The 13,345-nt window shown below is 46.2% G+C and overlaps 1 protein-coding gene across 2 annotated transcripts in view; it reads left to right on the top strand.

Annotated features, from left to right (window-relative positions):
• The window catches only part of LOC125235217 (potassium voltage-gated channel protein eag), a 41,754-nt gene extending 31,558 nt beyond the window's left edge, over positions 1-10,196 (top strand). The window contains exons 6-15 of one of the 2 annotated variants that reach the window (XM_048141696.1): positions 633-745; positions 1,286-1,681; positions 1,781-2,204; positions 3,208-3,407; positions 3,498-3,750; positions 4,419-4,630; positions 4,933-5,364; positions 5,449-5,691; positions 5,994-6,110; positions 6,368-10,196. In XM_048141696.1, the coding sequence (XP_047997653.1) occupies positions 633-745; positions 1,286-1,681; positions 1,781-2,204; positions 3,208-3,407; positions 3,498-3,750; positions 4,419-4,630; positions 4,933-5,364; positions 5,449-5,691; positions 5,994-6,110; positions 6,368-6,535 (2,558 nt within the window). In that variant the 3' untranslated portion in view covers positions 6,536-10,196. The remainder of the gene's footprint in view (positions 1-632; positions 746-1,285; positions 1,682-1,780; positions 2,205-3,207; positions 3,408-3,497; positions 3,751-4,418; positions 4,631-4,932; positions 5,365-5,448; positions 5,692-5,993; positions 6,111-6,367) is intronic. The other variant, XM_048141697.1, reaches the window with a different exon arrangement.
• Positions 10,197-13,345: the final 3,149 nt, after the last annotated feature.

Genomic DNA, 13,345 nt, shown 5'->3' on the forward strand with positions numbered 1-13,345 from the left:
ATCTTGACTGACTTTAGGGTCTTCACGGCTCTAGGGCAGCCTGTATACCAGGACTACCCCGAGGGAGGTATGATACTGTACATTAGCTGTACATCTGAGAGAAGCTTTCTGATCACCTTCAGGAATAAAACGGTCCTCAAGCAGACTACAAGGCAGACAACTTCCCTAATAGTATTGATAGGACTTGGCACTGATGATGATGATCCCATGAGATTGGGAGGGGAGGTAACAAATGCTGACGAGTTTTACGAGAAAAACTATTGCTTCGAATATGAAATGAAATGTAAATCTGCTATGCCTAATGCGAATTGTGTTTCACTTTTTTTTGTTTAATTTGCCCGTAGTTTTGACTTTGAAATAGTAATATAATATGAAAAATCGTTTAAAGGACGTCTCCTTATGCACCGTGCCGTCGCCCTAGAGTTAAATAAATAAATAAATTAGAGGACACATTCCACAGATCAACCAAGAATTGATGCAAGATGCAATGAATGAACAAATTATCTTCCTTTAAGCGGCCTAAATGTCTCAGATAAAAGGAATAATGTGTTGTATTGCTTCAATTCAACTTGATGTGTGTATGTATGAAGAGTTCCAAACAAGTGAACGGTATCGCCTGACGTGTTTTCCAGCGGGGCTGTCAAAGTTCGCGAAGCTGGCGCGGTCCGTGACGCGCTCGCGCTCCGTGCTGGTGTCCGCGCTGCCGGCGCTCAAGGAGCCGCAGCGGCAGAGCCACCTCGCGCATGTCAGTACACAACCCCACCATGTACGAGCACGCTATCTTACTTCTTCTTACTGTCTCTGTATTCTAGCTTCACTAGGCCTGGCGACCTGCGCCCCAGTACTGACCACACTCTCCAATATTCAGACCGGTAATCACAGGACCGGGATGTAAATAACGCAGTTGATTGATCACCTTCATTAAGAGACATGCCGGCTAAATGCAGGTACCGATTACATTGATTGCTAAAAGCATCACGCTTAAATCTTCTGCTCGGTCAACTTCACTTTACATCGTTCATCTCGATATAACATTAATATTACCTACAGTATATCCAATGTACTTGGAATTGTAAATATTGATAAAACATTAACACTACCGCTGCTGCTACTTCATGACGCAATCTTTCTTCAAATTTCATGTCACAGTATTTTTAAATTATGCTTCCATCTTTTCTGTCAACACAAAGTATGAAAATTGTGTTAATGCGGCTCGTGGCGGGCACCGGGCGCCGGGCACCCGCCGCGGAGCCGAGCATGAGTCGCTGGAGCGTGGTTGTTGCAGGTGATGTCGCTGTCGGGCGACGTGCTGCCGCAGTACCGGCAGGAGGCGCCCAAGACCCCCCCGCACATCCTGCTGCACTACTGCGCCTTCAAGGCCATCTGGGACTGGATCATCCTCTGCCTCACCTTCTACACCGCCATCATGGTCCCCTACAACGTGGCCTTCAAGAACAAAACCTCCGAAGATGTCTCCCTGCTCGTCATCGACTCCATCGTCGATGTCGTCTTCTTCATCGACATCGTGCTCAACTTCCACACCACCTTCGTCGGCGCCGGCGGGGAGGTGGTCAGCGACCCCAAGGTCATCCGCAAGAACTACTTCAAGTCGTGGTTCCTCATCGACCTGCTGTCGTGCCTGCCGTACGATGTGTTCAACGCGTTCGACCACGACGAGGACGTGAGTGTGCGCCGGTGTGTCGGTGTCGTGCGTGTGTGCATGCTCGGTGTTGTAGCGTACGGAACAGGTATAAAAGGCGATGTGTGTGTGTGTGTGCAGGGCATCGGCAGCCTATTCTCGGCGCTGAAGGTGGTGCGGCTGCTGCGGCTCGGGCGCGTGGTGCGCAAGCTGGACCGCTACCTGGAGTACGGCGCGGCCATGCTGATCCTGTTGCTGTGTTTCTACATGCTGGTGGCGCACTGGCTGGCGTGCGTGTGGTACAGCATCGGGCGCTCGGATGCCGACTCGGGCCTGCAGTACTCGTGGCTGTGGAAGCTGGCCAACGTGACGCAAACGCCGTACTCCTACGTGTGGTCCAACGAGTCGGACGGGCCCGAGCTGGTGAACGGGCCCTCGCGCAAGACCATGTACGTGACGGCGCTCTACTTCACCATGACCTGCATGACCTCCGTGGGCTTCGGCAACGTCGCCGCCGAGACCGATAACGAGAAGATCTTCACCATCTGCATGATGATTGTAGCAGGTGCCGGACTCTTCTGTTATTAGCCGGAGCACTGTCCCGTCCCCGCGCGACCCCCGCGCAGCTCACTCTGCCTCGGGCGCCGCGCCTCCCACCCCTCCCACCATGACCGCCGCTCCACTCTGTATAGATCCGGATCAAGCTACTTCTGAAGAGGCTTTGTATTCACAGTGTGGAAGTGTCATTATAAGCGTCATATTTAAATGATAATATGACGGTTTTAATTATGCGTTCACACTTTAATTTGTCAAAGTCTGCGGAGAAGTAACTTAAACGGACTCTATTCTCTCATTTTCCATTTCAATAATTTACTCAATTCACTTATCTGTTTTTTTTGTGTTTCCGTATAAGTTTTTTGTCGACATGCTAGCCGTTTTGTTTGTTTTCCAGTCTCACAGTGAGTGTGGTGTGTCGAGCACCGCTAGCCGCTGCGTCGCTCGGTGTACGTATTTCATTTGTTTGTGTTGATTTTATGTCGTCGCGTCGTTTGTTTGTTTGAGTTGTCCTCGTGTGCCGCCCCCTCCCACCCTTGTGCAGGCCCACGAAGCGTCTAACGCGTCACCTGTGTGGTCGGAGCGCCCGTGTGCCCTCGCCGCGCCCGCTCGAGCCTAACCGGATTGAGGTACTAACTATGTATACTGGCCGGCCCCCATCGCCTCCATCGCCCTTCGCTGGTACATGAGTAAACGGAGAAGAGCGAGACATCAACATTTTCTAAATTTAACTGCATGCATTAGTTCTCGTAGCGAATGTTCATGCTTGTCTTTGTCTGTTTGATCGATGTGAGAGGACGGCGATGGCGAGCGACCGCTAGGATCACCGGGGACGGGCCGGCGCCGGCGACGGCGGGCGCGGCGGCGGCGCGGCAGCGGACGCGGCGGCGGACGCGGCGGCGGACGCGAGGTAACGCGTCGGTCGCGGGCCGCGCGCGCCGCGAGCGGTTGCGGTGCGCGCGCGCCCTCGCGGTGACGAGCGAGAGAGCAGCACTGAGCCGAGGTGTCCGCAGCGCTGCTGTACGCGACCATCTTCGGGCACGTCACCACCATCATCCAGCAGATGACGTCGGCGACGGCCAAGTACCACGACATGCTCAACAACGTGCGGGAGTTCATGAAGCTGCACGAGGTGCCGAAGGCGCTCAGCGAGCGCGTCATGGACTACGTGGTCTCCACTTGGGCTATGACGAAAGGACTGGACACCGATAAGGTGAGCCGAGTACCAATCGAATAATTTAAATGTTATTTATATGTGAGAGAAGCTAAATAAATGTATTGTCGGGGTTGTCGGTGTTGGCAGGTGTTGAACTACTGCCCGAAGGACATGAAGGCGGACATCTGCGTGCACCTGAACCGCAAGGTGTTCAACGAGCACCCGGCGTTCCGGCTGGCGAGCGACGGCTGCCTGCGCGCGCTGGCCATGCACTTCCACATGTCGCACTCGGCGCCCGGCGACCTGCTCTACCACACCGGCGAGTCCATCGACTCGCTCTGCTTCATCGTCACCGGCAGCCTCGAAGTCATACAGGATGATGAGGTCGTGGCTATCCTAGGTCAGTCCAATAACTCCATTTTAAGATCAGGTAATCTGATCAAACCCGCGGTTGTTAATTTTATTGTGCCGTTGGGTTAAACAATTAACAATAAAATAAGTATACCTTGCAAGCAGAAGTACAGTATTTAGTGTCCAAAAGTTTAGTAGATACTTATTTTATTTCTCACCAATAAGCTTCTAAACACAGCCCACAGCCCAATTCCCACCTGTTACACCATTGTGGTACCTACTACTGATAACAGGTGGAGTTTTTCCAATTTACTAACAGTTTAACTAAGATATTAATAAGGTTTAGTAACTTGTTGTGACAGTAATATGCTAACACCACATGTTGGATTCTTATAATGCAATAAATCCCAGCTGTTACCATTCAAGTGAATTGTGGACTGCTTTTAATCAATTATTATTTGGCTATCCTATGCTAAGTAGTGGTTTTAGGTGATAACTTGATAAACCGGTAATCGTATCGTTGCTGGGATCTGACATAACATTTCATCTGATTACAAAACACAACAAATACAGCCTTCATCAGACAAAGAGCAACCTATTATCTATATAAAGGACTATTTAATTAACCTAGTCATTGATGGGAGATACGGGTGCCTATGTAAAGCTGCCTTGTAAGTACGTACCGAAATCTTTGTTTGATCCTCTAACTGTCGCTAGGCAAGGGCGACGTATTCGGCGATTCCTTCTGGAAGGACAGTGCCGTGGGCCAGTCGGCGGCCAACGTGCGCGCGCTCACCTACTGCGACCTGCACACCATCAAGCGCGACCGCCTGCTGGAGGTGCTCGACTTCTACCAGGCCTTCGCGAACAGCTTCGCAAGGAACTTGACGCTCACCTATAATTTGCGGCATCGCCTCATATTTCGCAAGGTAAGGATTTTGCAGCGACTTGCTCAATTAAAAGTATATTTAAGAAGAACCTCGTCCCGATTCGCAATCTCATTATGTAGGTACACTACATATATGAATTAGTTGCTTACAAATGTGTAGTAAATCATATCTTAACGAGTTGTGACCGCACACATAAGAATTATTTTCTCAAACATGGTATACCCAGCGGGAAATATGGGGTCGCCCGCCTTAGACCTATCCGGATGCTTCGCTCGTCCGTCTATGTTTTCGGCGGGCGACCCCTTTCGTCCCGACCTCTGTAGTAATGTACTGTGAACTAGGTAGCGGACGTCCGTCGCGAGCGTGAGCTGATGGAGCGACGTAAGCGGGAGCCACAGCTCGAGCAAGCGCAAGACCACCTCGTGCGCAAGATATTCTCGCGATTCCGCCGCGAGCGGAGCGTCGCCGCCGCCCCCGCGCCGCGGCCGTCGCTCGCGCCGGCGCCGTCCGCCGACGCCGAGCGCGGCGAGCCGGCGCCCGCGCCCTCCGCGCCCGCGCCCGCCGCGGCCGCCGCTCGAGGCAAGTGGGGCCGCCTGCTCGCGGGCGGCTCTCTGGACGCGGGCGACGCGCCGCGCGCCGCATTCACGCGTAGCCTTAGCGCGCGCGACCGACCGTCGCTCGCCGCGGCCGCCGCCGCCGCCGCCTCCGCTCCGACCCCGGCGACGACGACCGTCGCCGCTACGACTGCTCCCGTTACTACCCTATCCTTTAAAGTGAGTATTTCTGAACTACAGATATGGCTATTTAATGTGATATGACGCTGTTACTTACTCACTCTTAAAATATTCCTTATGCAGGCGACGTTTGCAAAGGCGCGATCGGCGAGCGCGCTCAGTGCCTTAGGCGGCAGCGGTGGCAGCGGGAGGCAGGACACGATCGAGGAGGAGCTGGAAGAGCGCAAGCCCGCTCCGACTCCGGCTGCCGCGCCCGCGCCCGCGCCCGTGCCGGCGCTCGCGGCGGCGGCGGCGTCGGCGCACGAGGCGGCGTTGGCGGAGCTGCGGCGCGATGTGCGGACTGAGGTGCAACGGTTACAGCAAAAGGTAAGACCTTAGGGCCAGTTGCATCAACCACAGTTAACAGACACGTCAATGTTACGCAGCAGAAGTTTACGAAAATACCCAAACAAAAAATTTTGCGAAACGCTAAATTCGATAACAGACGGTATTGTTCATCCGACCTTTAGACCACACTAGCACTTTTCGAGCCATTTAGTTAGCTATAGTATGGTGTCGCTGTGCATTCCATAAGTACCAAGCGTTGACTTGACAGTTAATTTCAATGTATTAATTCGGTGTTTGTATTCTGAAGATGTTACTATCAATTGATGATGTCGTATTTTCAGTTGGGTCGTGTAGAGGAGCTGCTAACGGCGTTAGCGACGCGGTTGGGCGCCGACACCGGCGACGGTGAGGAACCGCGCGCGCCCGCTGACACCGCCGCGAGGAAACGGAGGTCAAAGGTGATTAAAATTACTTATATATCTTTTCGTTCAACTTTTTTTCCCACAAAACTACTCGCAAAGCCCTTGTTGAATCAGTTCGGACTTGCTTATCTTTAGGTTGATCGATAGATTTAAGATATAAGTACCTACTTATACCTAGGTTCCTAGCTTGGGTCCCAGAGCAGTAACTGAGAATGCAACCAGCAGTATGTAAATGCTAAAATAGACAATATGTATCATAAATAAGCTCACCTTCTTATGTTTCGTAATTCCAGGCGCGAAGCAAGGGCGCAGCGCCCGCCGTCCCGACGCCGACGACGCCCGGGTCGGCGCCGGGCAGCCCGCCGGGCGGGGGCTCGGCGTTGGCGTCGGCGTCGGCGTCAGCGTCGGCGTCGGCGTCAGCGTCGGCGTCGGCCGCCGCGCGCCGACGCGACTTCGTGTAGCGCGCCGCGGCGCCCGGCCCCCTCGCACGCCGGGCGCCCCGGGACCCCGAAACTCCTATGTAAACTATCTCGTGATATGACTGTTAGTGCGTCGCGCGCCAATAATATATCAGACGTATCGGAACAGATATATTAATTATATGCTTTTCACATTGCCCGATATCGATACGGCTAAAATATCCTTTGTATGTTGTTTGAGGCACGTGGCGGTTTAGCACAAATTGAGGTCTCGGCGCGTCTAAATATATCTCCGATGTCGCGCTAGATTGTATGAACTCGCGTGCGAAAACGCAAGCCGCATGATCTTGGATAGGTAGGAATAGTTGGACGTCCCAATCTGTTGCCATTGAGTTGTTACCGGTTCACTTTGGTAAACTGATGTATTTAGATGAATCCAATAGATACTACACTGTATCTGTAATGTATCTACTGAGATAATACAGTGTGGGTGTTGGATTCACAGGGTATTTTGGTGGTAACTATTTTACCCACTGGGATTTCTTTCTCCCGTTCCCAGTAGTAAAATAACCTAATATTGAGTACTGGTACTGGTAGTGGTAACATCTTGCTAGCAACAGTTGGAATTAGCCTATAGATATAGTTGGTCCTAGTGAGTTGCTTTTAAACACTTATTTTAAAGTTAGTCCGATAACATCGGAAGTTTGTAGAATTTTATCATTAGATGGCAGCTACGAATTCGATAAGAAGATAAGTATGGTGTTGGATAATGTGAAAAGCCTTAAAGTTAGGAATTGTCCGCCCGCCGCTTGCCGTCGGGCGGCTTTGGGCCTGAATCTCGGAATCGAATGTCGAAGTTACTGTACTTACCTCTATGACTAAAAATGTGTCCATCAATTCACATACTATAGAAAAAAATTGCATAGAATAGCTGAAATTTTAAGAAAAATGCTTTCGGTAAAAATCCGACCTCGGGCTCCTCTACGTGCATCCGGTGATGCAAAAGCAAAGCCAAAGACTTTTAAATAATTTGAACAGGCTTTATATATAGACATGTAAGGAATTGAGCAATAACAACTAAAATATCATAGATTAGTATTTTATAAATACCTATCCTGTTAATAATGTTAATATATATGTCGCTTTCAAGTCAGTGAAACCCTTATACTTAAGATGGAGAGAAATGAAAGTATAGTATCTTGGGCGTTCGATGTATCGCGGTCTCGCTCCTGCATAGTGCGGCGCACTGCGCCCGCCGCTTGCCGCCTTAGTCGCCGGCTGATATTATAGACTAGGATATTGTTGACATTCTAAGAGTTTGTATAAAGTTATTATAAGTGACGACTATTATTAGACACACGTTTTAAAGCTCCCCACGTTTGTTTCCACCTTCTCTTTATCTATAGTACACGACCGACCAAGACTTTTGTATTATGACGGCATCATCTGTTCTATACGAGGCTACATTTTATACACGCTTGGAGAATATTTTATTGTTACACTATGAATGAAAGAATTACCTATGTAGAGATGTTTATATGTTCGCCGCTCCGACTTCGGTCACTCTTGCTGATGACACCTATTATTTATTTTCTTAAGTGGCATTTCACTAAAGAATATTTTTGAAGTAATTTTTTAAAGTTTATTAACAACTCTATTTATATTTGTAATGGTTAATCCCTTGTAAAACTAGTGTTGCTACTTATTTGTATAATTTACCTTTTCTCAAACATGGTATGAAATAAATAAAGTCTACTGAAAATAGTAACTATGGATGGCTGAGAATGGGGTTGCCGGCCGAAGACATATAGACGGATAGGTCTGAGGCCTTTGTCCCGGCCTCTGTAGTAATGTACTATTTTTTAATAGGGAAAACTACCGGTGAGGTGGTAGGTAGGTACAGCTACAGATGTAGTGCGAAATTGGCCTTCATATTGTCACGGAAACGTACGAAAGTATCATACTATTTCAGTCAGTCTCAGTACATTGTTACAACAGGCGTCACTATCGATGAACTTTCATTGGTGTGGAATTTTGAAACGATTCGATTTAGATTCATACTAAGCTAAAGTAGCTAACAAACGACCGCACCGCACCGCGACGTTGGATTTTTTCACCTAATTGAAAACGAGAATAACTCTTTTTCGCTCTCACTTACTACATCAAAAAATCCACGGTCGCGGTGCGGTGCGGTCCTATGTTAGCACTTTAACTTGGGAATTTCTGACAGTCCAGCCAGTTACTAGTTCTAAGGCACGCCACAGACGGTTTAAGATTGTCTGTGGCGTACCTAAGAATTTATGAACTATACTTAATATAATGAATAATAAGTCGATGCAGCAAGAGTTGGCGCGAAGCCCGGCGCGGTGTTAGTGGTCTTGTTAATGTTTGTAAAGTTTATCGCTACGCGCGAACCGCTGCGGCCCCCTGCCCGGTCCGGTGACAGGTAAAACGTGTTACGGTTTGGCTACACTCTGTGTAAACGTGCCCTTAAGTAAGGTTGCCAGATGGTTGGATCGGTTTTCCCCTTACTATGTACTTATGTAGGTATACCTACTGAAAATTTGATAGGCACCTAGAAGCCAAGTTCAAAATCTTCCGAAAGAAAGTCAAGAAGAAAGAAGAGATAGATATACTAAACCAACTTTAAGTCAATTATTTTTGTGAGATGTTGAAGACGAGACGGGTTAAAACCGGAACCGTCCGGCGCCGGAGCAGGTCGCGCGGCACTCGCAGCGTGCGCTCCCCTACCAGAGACGACTAAATAATAGAAACTACCAATTTTCAAGTTAAAATAAACTTTAATAGCTTCACACAGAAACGTGGCAAGCTACGACGAATAAGTATGAACTATACCGACACTGATTCTACGGATACTGACAGATATAATCCTGCCGTAACATTACAAGATAAATACCTATTCACAGAACTAATATCTTGATTTAGTTCTGTGTAAGTACCTATTGCACATAGTTCTGCCTTTCTAAGGCCTGATTTAGACGGTGTAGGAACTCGCATGCGATTTTAGTTACATTGCGGGCTGTTGAGGGTATATACTTTTGAACAGCCATCAAATACCGCAATGTAATAAATAAAACTCGTATGCGAGTTCTCGTACCGTCTAAATGGACCCTAACTCTTTTAGGCTGTCAACTATCAGAACAGTAGAACATAAACTTCAATTGTGCCTAAACCTTGGCTATATCTACTTTTTTAATGGCCAGATGATTTCTATACATTTGAATTTGTAATTATGTAGACATAAAATCTAGGGAGGTGTTTAAATTTTACGTTGTATACAAATAGGTAGTGTTTTAAACGCATACATCGTTCCAAAGATGTCAAAGTAATAAAACGCAAAACCAAATGATTACAACTTCCTTAAAGTTAGACCAAGCTAACTTGGCAAGGATTTTTAAAGCCCCGCCTGTGCAAGGGTTAAGCAAATGTTCATCAGCATAATATCATCGAAGATTAAAATGAGGCTGCCAAAATCGCTGCCAGCGTAATGACTACCTAGCTTTTCGATTAAATATATCTACGCTTGAATAAGATTATCAGTCTATATTATCTAGTCGTCTGTGTCTCTGTCATGCATGACGTCACGTTCGGCAGACGAACCACTATGTTTCTCGCCTCGCTAAGCCACTGCTACTTATGATCTTTTTTATTAAAATATATCAAAGAGATGAGAAACTAAAAAGGTGTTTAATTTCTTAATATTAATCCACTAAATGGAAATAGTTATTTGGTTTACAAGAATGCAAAGTTGTATTTTAACGCCGAGCGTGGAATTGAAAAACGAGCAAGGGAAAGGATTCTATAGTTGAACTACGAGCGAAGCGAGTGGTTCGATAATATAACCCTGAACTTGCGAGTTTTTCAACACACGAGAAGTAAAATACATTTGCACTCATGTGTATCTAACACAAAACTTTTCCCCTCTCACTATAGCGAGGAAAGTACAACGCAAAAAACGCGTTTATCACTGCTTCCAGTAGTTCCACAGGTGGTAAAACATCTTCATAACTAGATTAACCCACAAAAAATTGTCAAGAGCCACCAGTTAATTCGGTAGTGTAGGTAAGTCACGTAGATATTATCCATAAGGTAAAATACCCCATAATGGACAGTGATGCCATTATGGACAAAAAAACACAAATCCTTAAAAATAAGTATCTAAAATAAGTTACTAAAAACTGACGGCTATGTACCGTAAACTAGAGTTATATAGAGCTGTTTCATTTTGAAGTTTCAATTAATTCGATTATTTCTGAAGGATTTGGTGACAAGATAAAATTCACCAGTTTACTGAAAAAAATATCAAGACGAATTCTTAGTAATGTTGCTAAGAGAGTTGAGTTGAATGCGTTTTACTTACTGCATTAAGCATGAGGGTATAAAACATACTAGTTGGTTGCTCCAAAGATATAAAGGAATGGCGTTATTTTTATTTTGCGAGTGTCCATTACTGGACCCGAAAAACTGCGTACCTCCTATGCTATGATGGACAAGGAACAATTTACAAAACCAAAATTTACAAGAAACAATCCTATGTTAAAATAATCCAAACTAATTGTATTTATGGTGTATAAAATTGACTCATTGAGTATCAGTTGGCTTTAAAAGTAAAATTTTAAACTTATTTCACTGTCCATTATGGGGGATCCATTACTGGAGAACTGCCGTCCATAATTGGAGAAAAAACACCTACTTTTAATTTGTTAACTATGAAGAAACCAATAGGAGTATCTATTCTGCAATACGCTTGAAATGTAAAAGAAGGATAGGACATTCAAGATTTAATACGCTTAGCGGTAGAATTTTTACATTTATCAGTGAAATATCAAAAACAGGCGAATTTTTTTCTTAAACTGTCCATGATTGGGTCCGTTACCTTACTAATATTATAAATAGGGTGTAGCGGAGTGTTCGAAATTCGTACCCATTAACCTCTGCAATCTCTTTCCTGGTGGCTCCAAGAAGCTGTAGTCACAGCGGCCACACCCCGGGCAACCACGTCAGTGGGCTGAACCTAGGAAAGGGGACTATATTCACGAACAGCTGTGGAGTAGTTAACGGATGATTCCCGTTAATGGAAAGTCTACATCCATGTATAACCTCTTAGATGTTGATGTAGCAAGGTAGTGTGGAAAACCTTAAGGGCGTTTGTCAGAATCCATTTAGTGACTTGCGGTCTTTCCACTGCATCCCGACCTTTGCCGATCGTACCGGTTCTCCGGTCCATTGGACCACAGAGGTGGGGACGAGTGAAGTGGACTTGCACCCGCGCAACCGCTTGTCCACTATAAATAAATTCACGCGCAGATGACCTTAGCAACTCAATCTGGACTCGAGCCATAAAAAGTCCTGCGGCGATGGGGTGTTGGCGGTGGGGTTTAGGTATCGATGTACCGAGGCCTTAGTTGACACCCTGCACGTAGGCGGCCAGGTGAGAGTGGTCGCTCACGGAGTCGACCGAGGCGGGATTAATTTTTAAGAGCAAGTTTGGCCTGGCTAGCCACATAAGAGCTCACAAGAGGGAAAAATCTTGACTGCTGAGGTCGCCGTCATCGAAATCGATGTGGAGGACTATATATATATATATATATATATATATATATATATATATATATATATATATATATAATATTATAAATGGGAAAGTATGTGTGTGTCTGTTTGTCCGTCTTTCACGGCAAAACGGAGCGGCAAATTGACCTGATTTTTTTAATTAGAGATAATTATAGGAATGGAGAGTGACATAGGTTACTATTTATATTTGTCGACACGCTATTGTCACGGCAAAGGTCTCGGGAGCTGATGCTTACTTCAAAGCAAAGAGGATCGAGTATTAAAGAGCGTTACTGTCAAAGCAAAATGTGTAATCACAGTGCATAGACTGCCATCTCTCCACACAGGCTTAAAACTTTTGAACCTCAGTTTTGACAATTTGGCCCATATTCTGAGCTTGATATGTTTTAAAATGTCAAATTTTAATATTAGCGCCATCTAGCTGAGCCTACCCCAAAGGTGTAACGCCATCTAGGTCACCACTGCTTTATCTATATGGTACTGAGGTACGTTTTTTTCTTAGACTTTATCCGTCTAGATGGAGTTATATAGGTCTTTGCTTCAAAGGGATGTTAAGAAAAACACGAAAGCAGTTTAATCCTAACTTTAATATATACAAAAGGAAATACAATAGCAAGGAGTTCCCAGTACATAATGTCTATATATAAACATGCGGGCGTCACATGGTACGCGGTAAGTATACGTAACACAAACTGCACTTAACCTATCGCGGGCTCGGCGTACAGGCCGCGGTCTCCCAGACCGCCCTGGACCGCGGTGGCGATACTTTTGTGGAATCACAGAGGAGTACATTTCAAGGTCATTCTACAACAAGAGTAAGTGTATGGCCTGAGTGCACGCACATATTGGGCTTGCAACGGGGCGGGACGTGCAGCGTGCATGGCAAACAATTGAAGCTTATTAGTTATTTGTTATACAAGGGGGCAAAGTTGTATTTTAACGCCGAGTGTGGAATTGAAAAACGAGCAAGTGAAAGGATTCTATAGTTGAACCACGAGCGAAGCGAGTGGTTCGAGAATAGAATCCTGAACTTGTGAGTTTTTTAACACACGAGAAGTAAAATACATTTGCACCCGAGTGTAACACAAAACTTTTCCACTCACTATAGCGAGGAAACTACAACGCAAAAAATGCGTTTATCACTGCTTCCAGTATTTCCACAGGTGGTAAATCATCTTTATTACTAGATTCACCCACTTTTATCAATTTTAAAGCAGTTAATTTGACTTTATTCAAGGTCAAATTACTTTACTCACT

This window comes from Leguminivora glycinivorella, chromosome 17 (assembly GCF_023078275.1).
Source record: "Leguminivora glycinivorella isolate SPB_JAAS2020 chromosome 17, LegGlyc_1.1, whole genome shotgun sequence".
NCBI classification, from domain to species: Eukaryota; Metazoa; Arthropoda; class Insecta; order Lepidoptera; family Tortricidae; genus Leguminivora; species Leguminivora glycinivorella.